The sequence below is a fragment of the Budorcas taxicolor genome, unplaced genomic scaffold, assembly GCF_023091745.1.
Source record: "Budorcas taxicolor isolate Tak-1 unplaced genomic scaffold, Takin1.1 scaffold1792, whole genome shotgun sequence".
In the NCBI taxonomy this organism is placed as follows: domain Eukaryota; kingdom Metazoa; phylum Chordata; class Mammalia; order Artiodactyla; family Bovidae; genus Budorcas; species Budorcas taxicolor.
The window spans coordinates 9,895-31,485 of NW_026291691.1; the positions used below are offsets into that span (position 1 = coordinate 9,895).

General features: G+C 31.7%; 1 protein-coding gene across 1 annotated transcript; it reads left to right on the plus strand.

Annotated features, from left to right (window-relative positions):
- The first annotated feature begins 10,668 nt into the window (after window positions 1-10,668).
- Window positions 10,669-11,745, plus strand: LOC128071136 (uncharacterized). The gene has a single exon (XM_052664101.1). The coding sequence runs from the start codon at window positions 10,669-10,671 to the stop codon at window positions 11,743-11,745; it is 1,077 nt and encodes a 358-aa protein (XP_052520061.1).
- The last annotated feature ends 9,846 nt before the right edge of the window (window positions 11,746-21,591 follow it).

The following is a 21,591-nucleotide window of genomic DNA, read 5'->3' on the forward strand; positions in this document are numbered from 1 at the left end:
TTGTGCAAACATTAGAGACCTATTTGAACTTTTGTGCAAACATTAGTGACCTATTTGAACTTTTTTGCAAACACATAAGAGACCAAATTTATACTTTTCAATTTTATCCCTCCAACAATCTCACATGACCAATTTTTTGTTAAAATTAACCATTATTTTGACGTTAGGGACTAATTTGACACTTTTGATAAACATTAACGATTAATTTGAATTCTTTGAAACATTAGGGACTTAATTGAACTAATTTCCCATCATATAGGATCATCGGTGCAATTAACCCTAAAGCTATTCATAATTATTGTGAGACATCCAAATGTTTTGATTGTTGTAAAAAATGGAACTTCAATATGAGAATTACAAGGATATTGATATAAAGGGTTGATTGTAAGGTGAAAAAAGCTCCTCTTTTGAAACTAGAGAGAGAAGGTAAAAAAGAAAAAAGCTCCTATTTCCAGAAGAGAGAGAACCTCCAGGCCCCCATTTCCTGTGGGTTTACTTCCACCTTCTTTTCATGTCCAAGCTTTGCTTGTGGCATCCCCCATTTTATGGCTTTAGGCCATGGCTCCTCTCTTTAGAGATCTCCATCATTTTCACTTTTATATCCCTCTTTTTGTACCCCATTTACGGGTTTCTCTTATGATGTTTCACCATTTCTAGACCACCTAACGTGGCTCGAGCAAGCCCCACCTGGACTAGAGTTTGGTATTGTGCTCACATTGGTGATTGTTTATAATGCCCTCCCTTTCTGCAGCTTTGATAGCTACATGGTCCTGTGCTTGGAGGAGTCACTTCTTCCTTTTTGTTCCAGGCAGTGATGACGATGATGGTACCTTATATCTATGCTACACCTGGCTGTTGGGTGATCTTGTTATCCTTTTTTGTGTTTCTTGGCCCTTTTTTGGGGTGCAGGTGGGGTCTTGATATTTTCCTTAAAAATGTGCTACAATTTTTCCAATCCATTTCCATCCTCAATCAATATGAGGTCTTATTCTTGTGTTGCAGGCAACCTGATTATTTTGGTGCTTGTCTTCCCGCATGTTTTCTTGTTGGTTGTAGAGGAGATAAGGTGGTCGTTGTCACCACTTGTTCAAGCTTAGGACTTAGAGGGTCCGTTTCGATTCACGGAATGTCTAGACCATTTGGGTGTTGGAAATCTCAGGCTCATCCTCTATCTAGGTTGATGGGTTTTATCGAACTCATTTTGGTGATTGGTGTTTTCCCTTGGACTATTGCTTTAACAGTTGTTTTAGTGGGCTTAAGTGAGCATTTAATCGGGCTAGCATTGGAAGCCAAGGATGTTCCCTCAGAGTTGATGGAGTTGTGGTGGTCGCTTTGGATTTAGAAGGAATATCGCATTCTCTTTTTTGCACTGCATTTTTTGATCTATTTAAGTTGTTTCTTTTTTTGTACCTCCCTGTTTCAACTTAGTAGCATGTGGTGGTTGTATCTTTTTTGTTTTATCGTTGTGATTGTACTGGACTATGCCCATTCTGTTTGCTCAACCTTTGTTGGGTTTGAGCTTGTTTGTATGTTCTTTTGATTAATGCAATTTTTTCCGTTGACCAAAAAAAAAGGGTTGATTGTACCGATGGTCCTATATGTGTTTAGTTACCATATGTACTATTATTTTATTGTGTATGGCGTGATGAAAACGTTGCATATTTGAGAAAGAATTTATAACAACGCATCCCACATTAATTGTGTGTAAAAAAATATGTATTTAATTCATAACGTCTTAGGCTCTGTTTGGCCTAGCTGTGAAAAATGAGTTTTTGAGCTGTAGAACTTTTAGCAGTAGAGCTTTTGTTAGAAGTTCTGTTGAACAAAAGCTGTTGACTGTTTGACTTTGTCATGTCAAAAGTACTGTTTACTATTTATGAACCTATTTGGCCTGTTACTATAAAAGTGCTGTGAGTTATAAAATTGACCAAAAAGGACAAAGCCAAAGTTGTTAAATTGTTTGGCTTATAAAATAGTTATATCAAAGCTAACAGTAACTCTTTTAACGATATAGTTGAATAAAACAAAAAATAAACATGAAAAAAATAAAAGAATACCAAAATCATTAAAAAATAATGAAATCATAAAAACTACAAATAAGTTATTTAATTATTTAAGAAGTTATAAAATTACATAGCATGTCTATAATAAATTCAATAATAATAAAAATACATGGAAAGATTTAAAAAACCTATTAAGATTTGAAATAAAAAATTCAACGTTAATTTCTCTTATCATGCACCAACTTATCCCTAATAGAATCACGTAAGACCTCCATAGCCATTTGAGTACGTGCACTTCTTAAATCTTCTTCTGCAATAAAGTCATTTGGTTCAATTTTTTCATCTTGCTCGTCATCTTCCTCTTGCTCTATAATTTGCATCTCTGCATCTGCATCTAATGCATGTCTTTTAATGAAGATATGACAATTCGCACCTGTGTGTCATAAGAATATTGTGGCATAATACGCAAAATCTTGAATCTTTTTTTCCAAACACCAAATGTCATCTCAATTGTAGTTCGCAAACTTGAGTGATAGTAATTAAAAACTTTGTTATGATTTCTAAAAGTTGCTGATCGTTGAAAATCGGGAATGTGATACCTCTCATTTTTATAAGGTCCCAGGAATCCTATTGACATCGGGTAACCAGCATCCACAAGATAATATTTTCCTAAAAATGTCAAAATATATGTTTTAATCAAGATTAAACAAAAGAATTACAGAAAAAAGATGAAAAATCTTTAAACTATTACCTGTAGGTGGCTTAGGAAACTAAATATCATTTTCTTTGAGAGTGTGCTCAAACAATCTACTATCATGTACAATTTCTTCCCATCACGCCTATGCAAATATAAAATACATATTCCAATCACATACAATCATCACATTTTGAGTTGAAATTCTTATAACTTACGAATTTAAATATTTTAAACTAATTAATTAAACTTTAGCATGATGACTCGGTAACAATTGGACAGTGTCCAATTCAAAAGGGAAAAGCTAGTGAATCTACGAAAATCAAATTAATGTTGAATATTAAAAATAGAATCAAGAACGAATTCTATTAGAAGTCCCTTATAAAGATCAAACTAGAATCAAGAAGGAATTCTATTGAATGTCACCACCTATAAAGATCAAACTAAAAAAATGTAAAGAAAAACCAACATCATCATCGTGCATAGAAGGAGAGCAGACAAGGATGGACGTGTTGAAAAGGCATTAGGTGACTGATATAGCCACGAAGCGACTACAAAAAATGACATGGGACGGCATATCAAGTTGAACCTGTGACATAAGATGTCAAATTGCATTTAAGGTGAACAGTGTCAAGTAAAGCTTCTGTCTACGACTCTTCATGAAGCTGAGAGGACGGCATGACCGGCGGCCAAACATACCCCCAAGCAGCACAACGACATTTTTTACACGTGAGAAGCTGTACTTGACCTTCCAACTTTTTGAACTCAGTAAAAATCATTTTTATAAAATTATGAGTTTAATATTTTTTATTATTTTAAATTTTTTCTCTTAACTGATTTATTATACATGTGAGATTGTATTGTTGTACCCAAATGTGTAAGAACTAACGATTCATAAAAGGGTGGCCACGGTCCCTGCATGCCCGCCCCCATTAGATGCGTTACTATTTCCTTTGGATACAAATTCTAAGGCCCCATTTGTATTTCATATTACTTTTGTTAAAAATTTAACTTTATACATATACACAATAAAAATAAAATTTAAGATTTACAAATAACAAATATTTATGTCGACTATAATTTATAATCTTAAAACATTAAACCTTAACCACTGTGATATAGGCCTCATCCAAAAATCAAAATTACTTTTCCGTTTGATCTAAATCACTTGTAATTATTCTACTCATTACCCTAGTCTAATTGATTTAGCTTCATCTCCTATGGAAACAAATTTCCATACAAACCGGACTTCAGACGAGGTCACGTACGTCCTTTTGGTTTGATGACGTTTTCGGATCCTAATGCTAGCTTCAATAATCTTTTTTTTTTTTTGTTATTTTATGACGAGAAATATTCTAGAGAGACTAAAATTGAATTTGCTTTAGGTTGCAAACTCTGTGATAGGGTGATGTATTTTTATGTATACTTTGAATCAATTAAACGCTAAGATTTTAGAATATAAGTTTAAATTCAATTTTTTTTTTCTTTCAGAAGAACCAGAGTACTGATTATATTCTAATCATTCTAAAGTAAGTCTTGCTCCTTTTATCTTTTTCAAGGAGCACGGCAACCGGTGTAGCAATGTGGCCACCTCGTGAGACTCAACTAGTAGTTGTAAAACATAATTGACAAGTTAATTCGCATAAAAATTTACTTCCCAATAAACATGGATTAATTTGAACTTCTCATTGTCAATCTTCTTGCAATCGCAATTAACAGCTTCTAAGAACTAATAGGCGATATTGTCCTTCATATAAAATTAACAATTAATTTCAAATTTGATTCAAAACTTTTAAAATTATAACAAGTTATTATTTAATTTGCTCGACTAAATCTTTTAGAATAACAAGATATCACTATCCTCAATTAATTGAAGGCGTGTAAGCTGTACCAATTAAAGCAGCCATGCCCCCTGACGCACGTGAGGCTAGCCGCCGGTGGGAAACAAACATGACTGGCAGGGGACCCATAAGATCGAGCAAATTGACTTGTGCCTCAGCTACTTCTCAAGACGTTGGTTTGAAGTATGCACGCCCGAAACATCATTTCAACCTTTAATATGATTTTGAGTGAAGATTCATGAATCACATCCGCTCAATTTCGAGAGATGATAATATATATATTATTAAGTTTATAACTGCTATCAGATTAAGATTCTATCATAGACTAGACCCCTTCACACTATACAATATCTTCATTTAATCTTTACAATCTGACTATATACTGATACGAGATTGGATGAGGTCACATTGTTAGAAGAGTATAAGATTTGCTAATTTGGGTGAAGGAGAGGGGCAGATGCACTAAGAATTTTAAATATATATGTATTGTTCAAATTGTTTTTAAATATCTATGTGTTTTTTTTTTTTTGGTAAAAAAAAAGTTAAAGTATTTACTAACATAATGTTTGGAAACACTTGTACTGTAAATTTTTGTAAATAAATTTTATGAGAATTTATATTTATAAATGAATTTTATGAGAATTTATATTTATAAATGAATTCTATTTTTTTGAAACAGTAATTTGTAACGCATATGAAATTAAAATTAAAAATTATATTGTACTCAAATACCCTTCCTTTATTCTATTAGAATTAGTAAAATTGAGAATGATAAATAAAAACTTTTGAACTATCTACAAGCACTAGCATGGATTGTTGATGTCCTCACTTGTTGATTAATTATTTTTTTCGCATTTTATTGAAAGAAGAATGGTGAGGGAGAGAGTTTGAAATATATTTTATTTTTTTATCTTTGTATTTGAGCAAAAGTTAAACTTAAGTGTAAAAAAAAATTTAAAGGGTAATTTTGTCTTCAAAAGAAAGGAACTAACTTAAAAAAATGTGAATTTGTAAATTCTACCTCTTAAGCAAGGATTTGGATAAGTATTGAGCAAATCCAAAATTTGCAAATCCTAAATTTTCAATTTTTAAAAATGGTGCTTCCAAAAATTAAAAGTTGGATTTGTAAATAAATTATATAAAATTTTGTAGAATTTATTTATTTCAAACAATTTGTAAAACAAATTGTATTCGTGAATTGGGAAATTATGTATTATAATTTTTACTAAAAAAAATTCTTAAATCCGCCATTAATGAAGTTAACTAATATAACTCTTGAGTTTGTTTTGTTAGTTTAAATATCATCCAGCTCCTTATTGGTATGATTTCTGCCAAAGCTTTCTATTATAAAGTACAATTGGTACCATCTCGATGTGTTTCGATTGTTTTGAATAAGAGAGGTTTGATGGTTTTGAATTCTTTTTTTTTTTTTTTTTTGTGGTCAAAATGGTTTTGAATTCATTGTATTAACTAAAGCATGTTTTTAATGATCCCGACTTATAATTCAATTGTCATGTCTTTAGTTATTGAGCCTTAAAGTTTATGTTTTTATGTGAGTGCAGTATCAAAAAGCAAGTTTGAATTTTTCATGGAAGCCAACTCAAAATATTTAATCTTAGATGCATTTCTCTCTTGAATATTATTGTTTGGGTACGGACCGGACAATTGCCGATATCTATTAATATATATTTTTAAAATATTATGTTAAATATATATTTATCCATATCAGAAACTATCGACTTAGGTATCATATGTGAAACTAGCAGTCCTCATTTTTGTGATATTAATCTTACGAGAGAACAAATAAAAAAAATATATAAATTTATAGAGACCCTCTATGTATAGTTGTTTATCTACTCTACAGTCTTTGATTGTCATATTGATTCAGATAACGATAACAATCCTCAACTGGTCATGAATCAAAATAAACCACTATAATGAACGACTATGACCTATTCCAAGTAGCATTGCTCGATTTCATCAATGAGAAGAAGTATCATATATATATATATATTAGAAATACTAAATGTAAAGATTCTCATAGGTGTTAAAATCTGTTAATTTATGGATTAGATTGACTTCCCATCTAATTGGATCAGTGTAATATTTTAGAATGAAATCTATAAGCTAGTTATGTTGTTTTAGATTTGATAATCAATATTCTAGTTTTGCATCAAGATTTTCCAGCGAGGCTTAACGTGCAGCTAGATCACACAGATTCTCAAGATCTATAGCTGCTTTTGAACTATACAACTTATTAGCGAGTATTTAGACACAATATATATATATATATATATATATATATATATATGTATGTATATATGTATATCTATATATGTGTATATATATATGTATATATGTATATATGTATATCTATATATGTGTATATATATATGTATATATGTATATCTATATATGTATATATGTATATCTATGAAGCAATTTTCTTTTGGTGTTTCCTCAAGTTGTGGAGATGATTATATTGATTTCCTGTCATATTCAACCCATCAACTACATGTACGTCTATATTTACTGTTGTATATATATATATGTAGATATATATACCTGTTCCCACTTTATGAGATTCGAACCTGATCTTCAACTGTTGGGGAAGTAACTTACCATTAAGTTACTCCTGAATCTGCTATATTATATATATCTTGAAATACTAAAATATTTTAGTTTTTTTTACAATACTCAAATTGAAAAATAAAAAAATCATTGCAATACTGTCTTATTACAATGATTTTTTAACTGTTATATAAATTGAAACTTTTTGCAACGGTTAAAATTTTCTTCATTACTTATTATTAATAATTGCTCATTAGATTACTTTTTTTCACAACCATTATTGAATTATACTTTAATTACACAAAAAAAACTATTGTAATAGAGATTTTATAATGAGATCATTGACAACGGCTTAAAAACCATTATATAAAGTTATTTATAACGATTTTTAGTTCTTTTATAACAGTTTTAAGTATTTCAAGATTTAAAAATTGTGGTAGTGAAGATATTAACATTTGGTTCAATTTTCAGAAAGGGAGAACAACCTTGCAATATTCCTGCAAAAGCACCTGTCGTACTAAATACCATGAGAAAATTACAACTTGATTTTGTTTTTAGGAATATTTTATCTTAATATACTAATCTAAACATCAATCTAGTTTTTCCAGAAGTAATTCTTTTTCTACTCTGTTTTCGTTAAACATTTTCTGAAATTAATATACTAATTTAATTTGCTATTTTTGCCCCTTTTAGTATTTTGGAAACGTAAACTACTCCATTTATTTTTTTCGTTTTCCTGTGGCTGTCCACATAGTCGTTGATTTAGGCATACTATGATGATTTTCCTCCCTTGATATTTAGTTTGTGGTGTTGGGTGGTTTTTGTTTTTTTCGTGCTTGATTACCTTTTTTTGTTTTTATTTTTGAGATTGGGTATGATCATAGTTTCATTCATTCTTTGAACTTCGTATTAATGACAAAAAAAAAAAAAAAAAAAAATTGTACTGATTTGGCTTAATCTCCTTTTTGTAATTTATTTTTTTGTGGGATGTGGTCCAGTTAGACCCATTCGTATGTATTTATTTATTTTTATCACTAAAAGTTTTACTTTCCTGACAAAAAAATAAAATAAAATAAAAAAATAAAATAAATACCATGATGATTGGTGGCTAGAGTGTGGGTAGATGACTCAACTTTCTGTCCACATCAAAACTGTATCAACTGAGAATTAGAGATCTTTGGTATGTTATAGAAATGAAGAATAGATCTTTTATAAAATAAAAATTTCTGAGAAGTGGGTTGCAATTAAAGAAATTTATGTAAGTTTCCAAGCAATGCACCTACAATTTTAATTTTAAGAACTGACATACTCAGCTCAAATAGGAAAAATAAATAAATAAATAAATAAATAAAGACACAGGTCCCATATGAATACTGCTCACCCAATGTTCAAAGGATATATTCTTAGAAGATTTTCCATGATTCAACTTGGAGATCTTTAAAATCTCTCTGAAGCTGAGTATACTATTGTTATGGTTCTTATCGCGACTTCAAGAGTAAATTTCGATTTTCCTTGGATCAAATAAGAAACTGAGTAAAGATAGTACAAGATTAACATAATTGTGTCAACCCAGAAAGATATATCAGTATTGGAGAATCTAATTGTCTCATATAAATAAATAAGGACTCCTAAAGATCAGTATATAAAATCCTAAGTTATTCAACTTGACACTAATTAATTTTAAGATGGAACCTCAGGTTGATTAACATGATATCAGAGTTAACCTTTGGTCCTATTTATCCATCCACATGTAATCCATTCGTGTTTCAGACATTGCACGTTAGCTTTTAATTTTATGTTATCCATCGACTTACATCCCATTTGGGAGTCAAGATTGCGCATTGACTAGTTGTGCATTGACTTTGGTACATAGTTTTCAAATTTACTGTTGTTAAACCATGTTATTTACCTTCAACAATTGACTTTGGTATAGATTATTCTATTTAATACCAATTGACCGCTCTCATTAGTAAAAGAAATCAATCAAGCTTGTGTACGACCAAACTTCTATTAACCTGGTGTGTATAAATATGGAATTTTAATTTATCGAATTATTCTCTCCCTTTTAGCACTTCCATTTTTTTTTGTTGTCAGAAAATGAATTCGCATTAAGGTCGTTACAAACACGAGGTCTAATTCAACTTGGCCCAACAAAGAAATAGTTACAAGTGAAGGCCCATGCATAACAATGATCAAAGAAAAACAAAGGCCCATGACAGAGGGCACATGATAAGCTTAACAAAGGTCTAAAAACAGCAGAGGACAAACAAAAGAATAAGACAATATCAAACGTGGACAAAGCCCAAACCAATGAGTGTGTATTATTTTTTTATTCCTTTTATTTTTTATTTAAGAGAGGTTTAAGACTGTACATATATTATATATATAACTAGCGAGACTCGAGTTTGTAATTTTTCACAAACAATCCGAGTAACATATTATTTGACCAAAACCCGAGTGATAATGAATGTGTATTTTGCTAACCTGTATCTCGAATAATGACCCCACAACTTCCATAGTGAAACTTGCCATTGCATGAAACCAATATACCAGAGACTCTCTAGCTCAATATTGTCGAACTATTTTTTTTTATTCAAAGCTAATCCTAAGTTAATTTTACATCAATTTTAAAAGATGTTATACACACTAAAAATTGATTTCATGACCTCTTGTGCCAAATGCAAGAACTATACCACGAGACGAAATGACCAGTAATTATGGATTGATTTGTGGCCCAATAATTGTTTCAAAGCCTGTAGGCAATATCTTTAGGAATATTGAATGGGGTTCATGTACCAATCTGCTTTCTTTTTTATCTATTAAATTTGTATGAGAAATGCACAGTAGACACAACTATATTGTGTTTATCTAAAATTATAAATCCTGTAGTGCTACTGTATATCGGAACACAAGCTGGTCACAATATTCATAATAAGAGTGTGTAAATTTAAACTTGAAACTTTAAGTTGCTCCCCAAGGATTGCAGCCAAATTTAAACTTGAAACCTTAAGTTATTTCTCGAACTCTAGCGAACCGTTTTTCCTCCTCTTACACAGCAGAAAAAGTGAGAAGATTTCGGGATGGTGCAGTTTCAATCGTTGCTAAGCAGCATAAAAAATGGCATGCACACCGCCTGGATGGAACATCATTTGTAGCTTACTGTTGTTATCATCTTTCTCTACTATAAATTCAGCTAAAATACTCGAACAATGTCACCAATCGAAGCAGCAATTGGCTTTTTTTTTTTTTTCCTAATCAAACAACAATGGCTTCACTTTTTCTCCACACTTTATTCACTTTTCACTCTTTCCTCATCTTTGCTTCCTCTTTATCAGCCCATACCATCACGCTTTCTATCTCACCCATCGCAACAACAACACACACAACCACAAGAGAAAGACTCAACCATCTCGTTTCTGCATCCATTAACAGAGCTCACCTACTCAAACACCCCAACACCAAAACTTTCACCATTAAAACACCCCTTTCTGCTCATAGTTATGGCGATCACTCCATTTCTCTAAGCTTTGGCACACCCCCACAAACCCTACCATTCGTCATGGATACTGCCAGCAGCCTTGTATGGTATCCATGCGCCTTAAACAAACTGCCTTACGCAGAACCAACAAACATGTCGATTTTCGACCCGGGTTTATCATCTTCTGCTAAGGTTTTAGGCTGCACAAACCCAAAATGTGGTTGGCTTGCGAATCCTAACGTAAATGATCGATGCCAAGGCTGTCAAACCAACAAGAACAATTGTAATCAACCTTGTCCACCATATTTTTATATGAATGGTTATGCATCAAGTATTGGGGTCTTTTTCTCTGAAAGTCTACGCTTCACGAATAAAGCAGTAATGAATGATTTTGTCATTGGCTGCTCTAATACAACCTCTATATGGCCTGCCGGTGTTTCTGGATTCGGCCGCGGTCCCGGGTCACTGCCGGCTCAGATGGGGATCAAGAAGTTCTCATATTGTCTAGTAAGCCATGCTTTTGATGACAAGGCTAAAAGTAGTGAACTTGTTCTACATACTGGGCCAAATACTGATGAAAATGACATTACGCTTCAGTATACACCATTTCACAGAATCACTGAGGCCTCATTTTCTGTATTGAATGAATATTATTATCTGAGTCTTGAAAAGATTAGCGTTGGTGGGGTTGATGTTAATGTTCCTTCCAAGTATCTAGTGCCAGAATCCAATGGCAATGGTGGGCTTGTTGTGGATTCTTCAAGCATGTTAACGTACATGGACAAAGCAGTCTACGACATGGTATCACAACAATTTGAGATGCTAAAAAATCCTGAGTATGCTAGAGCTCCTGCTGACATGGAAGATGAGTGGGGATTGAAGCCTTGTTTTATTGTTCCAAGCAAAAATCCAATGGATTTTCCTGAACTGACTTTACACTTTGAAGGTGGTGCAGAAATGGAGATCTCAATGATGGAATATTTTTCCTACAGTGATGATCAAGATTTGGCTTGTATGAGCCTGGTCACATCTGATTCGGGCGATGCTGGAAATGCAGTCGGGCCGTCAATAGTTTTTGGAAATTATCAGCAACAAGATCTTTACTTGGAGTTCGACTTAGAAAATGAGAGGCTTGGATTCAGGGATCAAACGTGCTAATAGTTTATAGCATATCTCACCGGAAAATAGGAAAGAATAAGATATCAAAGAATAAATTTCTCTGCAAGTGTTTGAATAATAACGCCTACCATTATATCTATGCTAGGACGCAAGTAGCGGACTAATTTGGGATTTGTAGGGAATTTGAGTAAATCCCTAAAATAGCATATTGTACACCCCAAAATATATATATATTTTTAATGTGTTTTTGTTTTAAAAAAGCAATGTGATTTGACTCTCAACTTCCTATATTTCCAGAGTAATTTTTTCCATTATGCAAATGATTGTTAAATCTTGGATTTTTGAATAAGGGAAATTTTTACATTTAATCCCTATTGTTTACAAAATATCTCAATTTAGTCTCTATTGTTTCACCAAAAGTTTCAATTTCATCCATATTATTTAAAATATCTCAATTTAGTCCCTATTGTTTCTAAAAAAGTTTTAATTTCATCCATATTATTTCTAAAAGGTTTTAATTTCGTCCCTATTGTTTTCTTAAAGTTTCAAATTCATCCCTATTATTCAAGGACTAAATTGAAAGTTTTTGAGAAACAATAGGGATTACTTTGAAACTTTTTGAAAATAATAGGGACGAAATTGAAACTTTTAGAAAATAATAAGGATAAAATTGAGAAACTTTAAACAATAGGGATGAAACTGAAACTTTTAGGGAAACAATAGGGACTAAATTGAAATTTTTTATAAACAATAGGGACTAAATGTGAGATTTTTCCTTTTGAATAATTAGAAAGTCATAAACCTCTCTTGGTCTCACACAACTTTAGGGTAGCGATTGATACATTGAAATGAGTTAGAAATGAAATGACATTCTTAATTCTATTTTAATTCCCATGCTTGATATGAATTAATAAACTTGGGAATTCAATTCCCTAGATAAGACAATTCCCACAAATATGGAGATAGTCATTGCAGACAAAACACATGGGAGTCCATTCCCATGTTCTTTGAAATAGACTCGTTTGTTAAATGACTAAAATGCTCTTTCAAAATATAACACGTATCCAATAACAAAAGTCAAGCATTATTATTATTATTGTTATTATTATTATTATTATTATTATTATCTATATTATTATTATTTATACAATTTATGAATATTATTTAATTTATTTTAATATTATTATTTACCAAATGATCATAGTAACCTTTTGAAATTTAAAGCTGTATGTGATAATAAAAGGGAAAAATTAATTTCAATTACAATTATTGTAATTATTATTACTACTATTATTATTATTATTATTATTATTATTACCAAAATGCCCTTTCAAAACATAACATGTACATAACAATAAAAGCTTGTTGTTGTTGTTGTTGTTATTATTATTATGATTCTATGAATATTATTTACTATTTTTTAATATTATTACTTATCAGATGATCATAGTACACTTTCAAAATATAAACATGTATATAACAATAAAAGAAAAGTATTTTATTATTATTATTATTGTTGTTGTCGTCATTATTTATTTGTAATTTTTTTTATTAGTAATATAATTTTAATGACAAAAATACCCTTTCAAAATATAATATGTATATAATAACTAAAGTACAATTGTTGTCGATCATTATTATTATTATTTAGTGATATTAATGTTATTATCATTTCTCAAATGACCAAAATGCCCTTTCAATATAGAAAATTATATAGCAAGAAAATGAGAATTATTACTATTATTATTTCTTATCTTTATGTTAACATGATTTATTTATTTTTACTATTATAATTACCATTAAAATTATAATTATTGTTCATTAACATTATTATTATTATTATTATTTGTGAAATGACCAAAATGCTCTTCCAATACATAAAAGTATATAGTAAGAAAATAAGAATTTGTATTATACTATAAATACTATTTTATTTATGTATTGTTATTATTACAATTACCATTATTATTATAACTATTTAATGTTAATACTATTTATTTTTTATTACTATTAATACCATTACCGTTGTTATAATTATTATATTTGTTTTAATAACTTGTATATAATAACAAAAGAGCCATTTTGTCATTTTATTAAAGTCATTCCTAATACTACCATAGTATACTGACTACCAAACATGAAATTGAAATCAATAAATTTATTTCTATAGCATATGAAGCATGGTGTTTTAATTTCTTTACCAAGCTCACCGTATACAACTCACTTTCGCTTGAGGAAGCGTGATAGACAATACTTATAGATAGCATCTATTTTAAAATTTTGGATTTGTGATATCTTTGTATTTTTAGCACTTATATTATCTCACACTTCTCTTTCATTGATTCTGCTAGATACGCACCTTTGTAACTTATATATGTAATCACTGTACAAGGACAAACACACAATTGAATATCCAACACTTATACTTTACAAGCAATCTTATTATTTTTGTGCCTTCTACTAGTAACACCATTGTTTTGTTACCAGCGAGAAGAATTAAAAACATGACATGATTGTTTCGTTGCTCATAACCCTATACAACATACAATTATTCAGGTATACATGGATACTTTTATACCCCAAACCTAAAGCATTTGTTATCTTCTTTGGTTCATATGAAGTTTCAGGAATATTTGAGTATTTGATTATGAAAATTATTTTTTCATGAATTTAAGAAGCATCTCAACTGATTTTTCGCTCCATTAATAAGATTCTTATGTATGAGTCGAATCATAAATGACAATATAATTAATTTTGATCTTGGACAAAATTCTTGGTTACCTTCTTTAAAAGTTTTAGAAACCCCCATAGGTTCTTCATTAGGATCATCTTCATTTTGAATGTGCTATTCAACATGATGATCACAATCATTCTCGTTACTATCTTTTCCCTTTATATCTTCCTTCATTACATTTGATATATCATAAATTCCTAATGCATCCCTTATTAAGTTGTCTTCTTTCATTCATTTGATGTAATGTGAATTTCAAATACTTCTCTCATTAACTCGTGTGGACAATGGTGTGGTGGGTCTATAGCAATAGGAGATGATGCATCTCTAGTTATAAAATCTTCTCCGTGGAAAACCCACACAACATACCCCTTGGTCATTCCTTTCCAGACTCCATGATCTCTCACGTATTGTGATTCTAATATAAACGATTGGCATATAGAACACAATGGCACAATATCTTCAGAGGTGTAATAGCATCGGGAGGTAGAGTACATTGACTCACAAAATCAAGAAACCTCTCTAAGCCATTCAGATATTGATTGCTATATTGTGGCTTCATCATCCAACTTTTATCCATTGCTATATCTATAACAATAAAACTAAGATTCTTCAAAATTTACAATTGTTGCTTAGAGTGGGGTGTGATTGTTATTTTGTGGTGTTTGTTATTCAAGGTTGACGAGTGGTTTTGCGTTCATTGGATTGAGGTGGTTTCGGGGGTGGTGAGGTGACCCAAGGTGGGTGATTTTGGCCCAATTTTGTTCCCCCTGTTTGCTCTTGGCGCTGATTATGGATTCTCTAGATATTAATTAGGCTAGTCTACTCAGTTGCTGGTGGACCGATTTAGGTCTACTTGGGCTTGACCCTCGTGGCTTGGGCAATAAAAGCTTGGAAATTGTTTTGGGTCGTTTTTTTTGGAACTAAGCTCACCCGATGTTTGTTGTTATGGCCTTTTACTTTTGGTCTTGGTTTGTGATGTTGGGCTCCACCCCTTAGTTGTGAATTTTTATTTGTATGGACGCTAGACCTATATATTGTGGGTCTGTACCTTCTTGTACTTGTGTTTCGTTAAGGGGCGGAGGCACTATGGGACAAGTGGGGGCTGACCTAGTGAATTTTATTATACGTATATAAAATTTTGAGTAAAAAATAAATTAGTCCCTATTAAATATTTAATTAATTTATTTTTTAAAATTATTTAACTTTTACAAATTTTAGGAATTTAATTTACTTATTATGGGTACAAAATTTTACGAATCAAAAATAAAAATAGAAACAAAAAAGTTAAAACTAAACAAAAAAAAAAAACTAAAGCCAATTACATGAAACAATTTACTTCTTACTTTTTTGAATTAATATATAATATATCACTTATTATATATTAATTTCAACCTGACAATCTATTACTATTGACCCATAGGTCATATTTTCTTACTTCTTTCTTGCCAAAATTGCCGGACGCAGATCATCAGGTGCTAGTTTGCTTTTTTTTTTTTTTTTTCTTAGATGCTAGTTTTGCTCAAATCTATTAAAACTTCATGTAATCTACATTTTAGCCAAAAGAAATAAGATTCAAGAGCAAATGCCTAAATGAGATAGGTGTTTCCAGTGATAGAGCCACTCTTAAGATTGTAGGACTGCAATCCCCATTCAATTCAAATTTTATCAAAAAATATGTGTATTTTTAAGTTAAAAATTAATTCAGTCCCACTGAAAAATATTTATTTATATAAGTGTTTAATTGTATAATTTTAGCCCCCAATGAAAAAAATCCTGGCTCCACTCCTGATTTCGTTTATACAACCAAGTTTTTTGAAAAATAAAGAAAAAAAAATCAATTCATGAGGCAGTTTAGTAGAATATTTTTTTCAAGGAAAAATTGAAGTTTTCGAGAACATTAGCCGACTAAGGCTCCGTTTGTTTGCCGTAAAATAATTTGTTTGTGAAAAATATTTTTAGAGGAAAATATTTTCTTGAAAAATAAAATATTTTCATGAGTTCCATTTGTTTGCCGTAAAATAACTTGTTGGGAGCAAATGTTTTCTTGAAAAATAGAATACTGAAAAATATTTTCTGGTGTTTGGATATACAGTGAAAAATATTTTCCGACATGAAATTTTATAAAAAAAAAATATACATAATATATATCTTAAGCGTGAGGGTAGAGGGTGGGTGGGGTAGAGGTTAAGGGTGGGGCGTGGGGGGGCAGCGGTAGGGTAGGTGGTTGAGTTTCAAAAAATATTTTCTTTTCCCAAATGACATGAAAATATTTTCTTAAACTTTGTACTAGTCGTAATATTTGACCAAAAAATATTTTACAATTGACCAATTTTTCAGTGTTACCAAATACTGAAAAATTAGAAAAAAGTAGCCACTATTTTTGACTGGAAAATATTTTTCAGTATTATTAAACACCAGAAAATTAAGAAAATATTTTCTGAAAAAATATTTTACGGCAAACAAACGGAGCCTAAACTGCACACCATTTGTTTTCTTCTAATTCTTAGGTCAGTCAGATCCTTTGCATTACTGAAAGATAATCATTCATACCCTAAATCCCTGAATCATTTTAACCAATTTTTCATTTTCAATCTGAATAACGAACACTAATAGAGGGTAGATGTACAATTAGCTCAAAACATAACGATGTGCCTGCAATCCCATCTATGCAAAGAGAGTACGTATCTATTTAGTCTAGTTGTGAAATATTAGTTTTTGAGGTGAAGAATTTTTAGTAGCAGAACTTTTTAATTAGAAGCGCTATTCAACGAAAACCGTTGACTGTTTGGTATATGTTAGATAATATTTGGGCTTTTAGAAATTTCTAGAGCAATGATTGACTTTTAAAATTATGGAGGGACATAGCCTTTTCTTTTTATGTGAAAATAGTTTTGCAAAAACTTTTTTTGAAAAGTTTAAATTTAGAGCTTCTTACTTTCTAACAATTTTTTTTTTCACCTTTATCTAAAAGTTATATAAGAAATAAGCCAAACAAGTTTGATTAAGCTTCTAAATTCACAAAAAATATTTTTAAGTGTCTAAAATTTAAGATAAACAAATCCTAGTACTTCTAAACTTATAAAAAAACGCTTTTAAGTGTCTACAAATTAAACCAAAATGGTTAACTCAAGTTATTCCTTATACTCATTTATAAACCACTCACACAGGGGCGGAGGTACCTAAAAATTCTATCTATTTTTTGGAAAAAAATTTAAATATCTATGTATTTTAGTTAAAAAAAATTAATTAGCCATCACTAGAAAAAAAATGTACTCATATGGTTGAAAAATTATTTATTTTAGCCCCCAAGAAAGCTCCACTGGCCCAGAATAATGTTAAAAATTCTATGTATTTTTTTAAATAAAAATTTAAATATCTATGTATTTTTAGTTAAAAAAAATTAATTAATCTTCACTGAAAAAAAAAAATGTATTCATATAGTTAAAAAATTATTTATTTTAGCCCCACTAAAAAGATTTTCTAGCTCCGCTCTATACTCACAAATACTATCTCTCACTGATGTGTAATATTACAATATTCCAATGTCCCAATTACTAGAAAGAATCGTTATACCACAATATTCCACGTTCTTGTGCCACTCGCATGATTGATTCCTGTAGCAATATCAGTACATGAACTACTAATATATAATACGAGCAATTATCATGAAAAGCATTAATCCACTACGATGTGTTCTGAACTAGTCGAAAGCAGATCACATATATAGATGCGCCATGAAGGCAACTTCCTACGTCAAAAACTGAGCGGAAAATGCGCTCCATGTGCATTAATTGCATGGCTTTTAGCAGATAGGTCTGAAATGTCGTCGTACGTGTGCTCACTTTTCCTCCATTTTTATTTTAATATATGTGAAGATGGAGAAAGTTTTCTTCAGTTCCGTCCATTCTCATCTCAACAATGGAAAAGGTGAGCCATGTTGAAAGGTACCAAAAAAAGGTGCAAAGATTAAAGTAATCACAGAAGAAAAAAAGGTTGAATATCATCCACAATAGAGTTGAAAAAGAAAAAGGGAACAACTTTGTGTTAAAAGGGCTGTCCACTTTCTGCATTATGTTAAAGTTTCAGTTTCATGATGGAGTATCTTCCTTCCTGCTTTTGAGGGAAAAATTAGATTCCAATACGCGTTCATGTGCAAATACAATAAGCAATTGGCTTCTTGTTGGGTAGATATTCAGAGTTGATAATTAACAACACTACTAAAAGATCATTTCTAATTTAATCGCATATTATTCGTCCATTAACTTCACGATAGTGAAGAGGCAAATACTCATCTATATCTATATATAAATATGATGTCTTCTATCACAATTTAAATATATATATATATATAAATACGGTGTCCTCTACTGCAATTTAATGAGTCGTTTTTAAAAATATCCAAATAACAATGACGGTTGATCCTTAATTTTTTTTTGTAATTATAAAATCAAATCAACCAGCACCTTTGTAGTTATTGCATCAATAGTCCAAAAAACATAACTTCATTATTCGATTGGGACGTTTTGTCAACGTCCAAAGGACAAGACTGTTTGCAAAGAATTTTCCCAACTTAATGCAAGGAGGGCAATTGAAAGATTGAGGACGGAAGTGGCACGTGTGCGTTTGAGGGAGATTAGATTCCGATGCTCACTCGTGCAAATTGAATAAGCAATTGCTTTTTGTTGGGTAGATTGAGAGTGGATTAGTTATATTAAAAGATCAGTTCCAATTTAATGATACTTCGTCCATTAACTTCACAGAAATAGTGAAAGAAAGGCTAGTCATTTTCATGATATCTTAGCCTAGTATACGTGACATGAGATCCTACTGAATTTCGAATATATGCATATAAAGGATAATGATCAGTAATCTGTTGTTATTAGTTCCTCGGATTTGCCCGTGCTGCCAAAGATGCGATTCCTATGTACACATTGAAGGAGAATTTTAATAAACTGTGTTAAGAAGTATAGGTTTTATCTAAAAATTAATTAGTGTGAGGTAGAGTAATTTAAGATCTTATAAAATAACTTTGATATTTCTGATTTTTCGATATGAGACAAGTGTATATTCTAATACTCTCCCTCACGAGTGATCTGATTTGAGAGGACTCACATGTAGAAGATTGAATACATGTGGTAGATGAACACATATATGAAAAGTTAAACGGACATACGTATAAGATTGAATACAAGTGTGATTTGATTTTGAGATGTGTCACACATAAACACGCGTGGAAGATGACACATGTGAAAGATGAATAAAACTAAACCACTGGCTTAGCTTTGATACCATGTTAAGAAGCGTGATATTTTATCCTAAAATCAATTGGTGCTAAGTTTGAGTTGGTGATTTTTTGATGTGGGAAAAATTTATATTCTAACACCTATGAGTCAACGAGAGCGAAACGATGATGAGTCACACTTGGATGAATATGACAAGACCAAGGGCCCAACTCTAATACCATGTTAAGAATCATGTAGTTCCATTCTAAAATTAATTGGTGCTAGATGGAGTAGCTGATCAGGATCCTATAGGGTGGTTTTGAAGTTTCTAATTTTCTGATGTGAGACAAGTGTATATTCTAACAAAATGAACTACTATAATTTTACTCACAAAAGAATAGCCTACGAAAAAACCTTCAATATAGATAGTTGGACTCCAATTGTGAGGGAAGAGGTGAGTTCGACATGCATATTAAGCCAATCCCCATGTGACGTCCTGACAATCTTGCTGTCCGGACATAAAAGTTTCCTATAGTTTCCTTTAATTTATTCAAAGGATATTCAGGATCCGTTTGGAGAGTTAAAAGAATTTTTCATGCAAGTAGACGAAGATACTTCATTTATCAGTTCTTTTCTTTTCTAATAGTAAGTTATTATGGTTTTCACCAATGAAACTAGTCTCTCGCTAGCGTAAATCATCAAATTGCAACTATATTCCACAAGCTGTTTTTTTTCCTATTTGGTTTTACTGCAAATGAAAAACTAACAACTATCGAAGAATCTGATTGTCTCAAATGAATAAATCAAAACTTTGAAAACTAATGTATGAGTTAATGGGGTATTCCATCTAATACCAATTAGTTTTAGATGGAACCCCATGATTTTTAAGATACTAGAACTAGGTCTTAATCCAATATTATGCATTCACATTATACTCATTCTCGTTTCACACGTCGACTTTAGCTTCTTCTACCGCATCATTGGATCTTTAACAATTAAATCACGAGTCACATTTGAAGGGGAATTTTGAGAGTCTAATTATCCTACATAGATAAATTAAAACTTCAAAATCAGTACATAAGTTCCTAAGCTATTTCATCTAATACTGTCATCCCCCAAATTGGCCCTATCAAATTATAGAATGCAATTGCCGCCAGGGGCGGAGAGAGAAATCTAATGTTGGGAAGGCCGAATTTTTTTTGTTATGTGACGAGGGGGATCCCGAGCTGAGATAAGAGACCCACACCGAGCTGAGGCGGGTTAATTCTAGCCAATCTTAGCATATACAGTTAATGCCCAACCTGGATGCTGATCCGACCTTACCCCGACCCAGGAAAACCCCGACCTCAGTGCCAGCTGCCCTGATGGGACATAAAGTCTTGATGGGACATAAAGCTACACCGCATTAAATATTGTCAGGTCCGAATTTAGTATAAATAGAGCTCCACCCCTTCATTTCTGAGGTAACTGCTCATTAAATGCTCTCAGCTACTTCGCCAGTTCGGACATACTAATCATTCGCACGCTCGAGGGAAAAATTCGGGTCATCACCCCGCCTTTTCCTTTCTTTTCCTTGTGTAGGTCAGGTAGCCGATCCGAAAATCCAGGTCGAGGAGCCGATCCAGAATTCCAGCTAGGCAGGAGTAGCTTCCCAACCTCAACGTCGAGATTCCGACCTCGATAGTTTGGCGCCGTCTGTGGGAAACGAGTTCTTTCTATCACTCTTCTCACCACTCATTGAGAAACCATCATGGTACAAATGAGAAGCCACAGCGCACCCGTAAAGGATTCGCCCAACCCGGATGGGGACCTTGAAACTACGTAGGTGCCTAGCCAAGACCAAACCCAAACCGACATTAGAACGAGCCAACGTATACACATAGCCTCGCAAACCAACCCCACGACAGATGGAGACCTCAATTCCAGCCT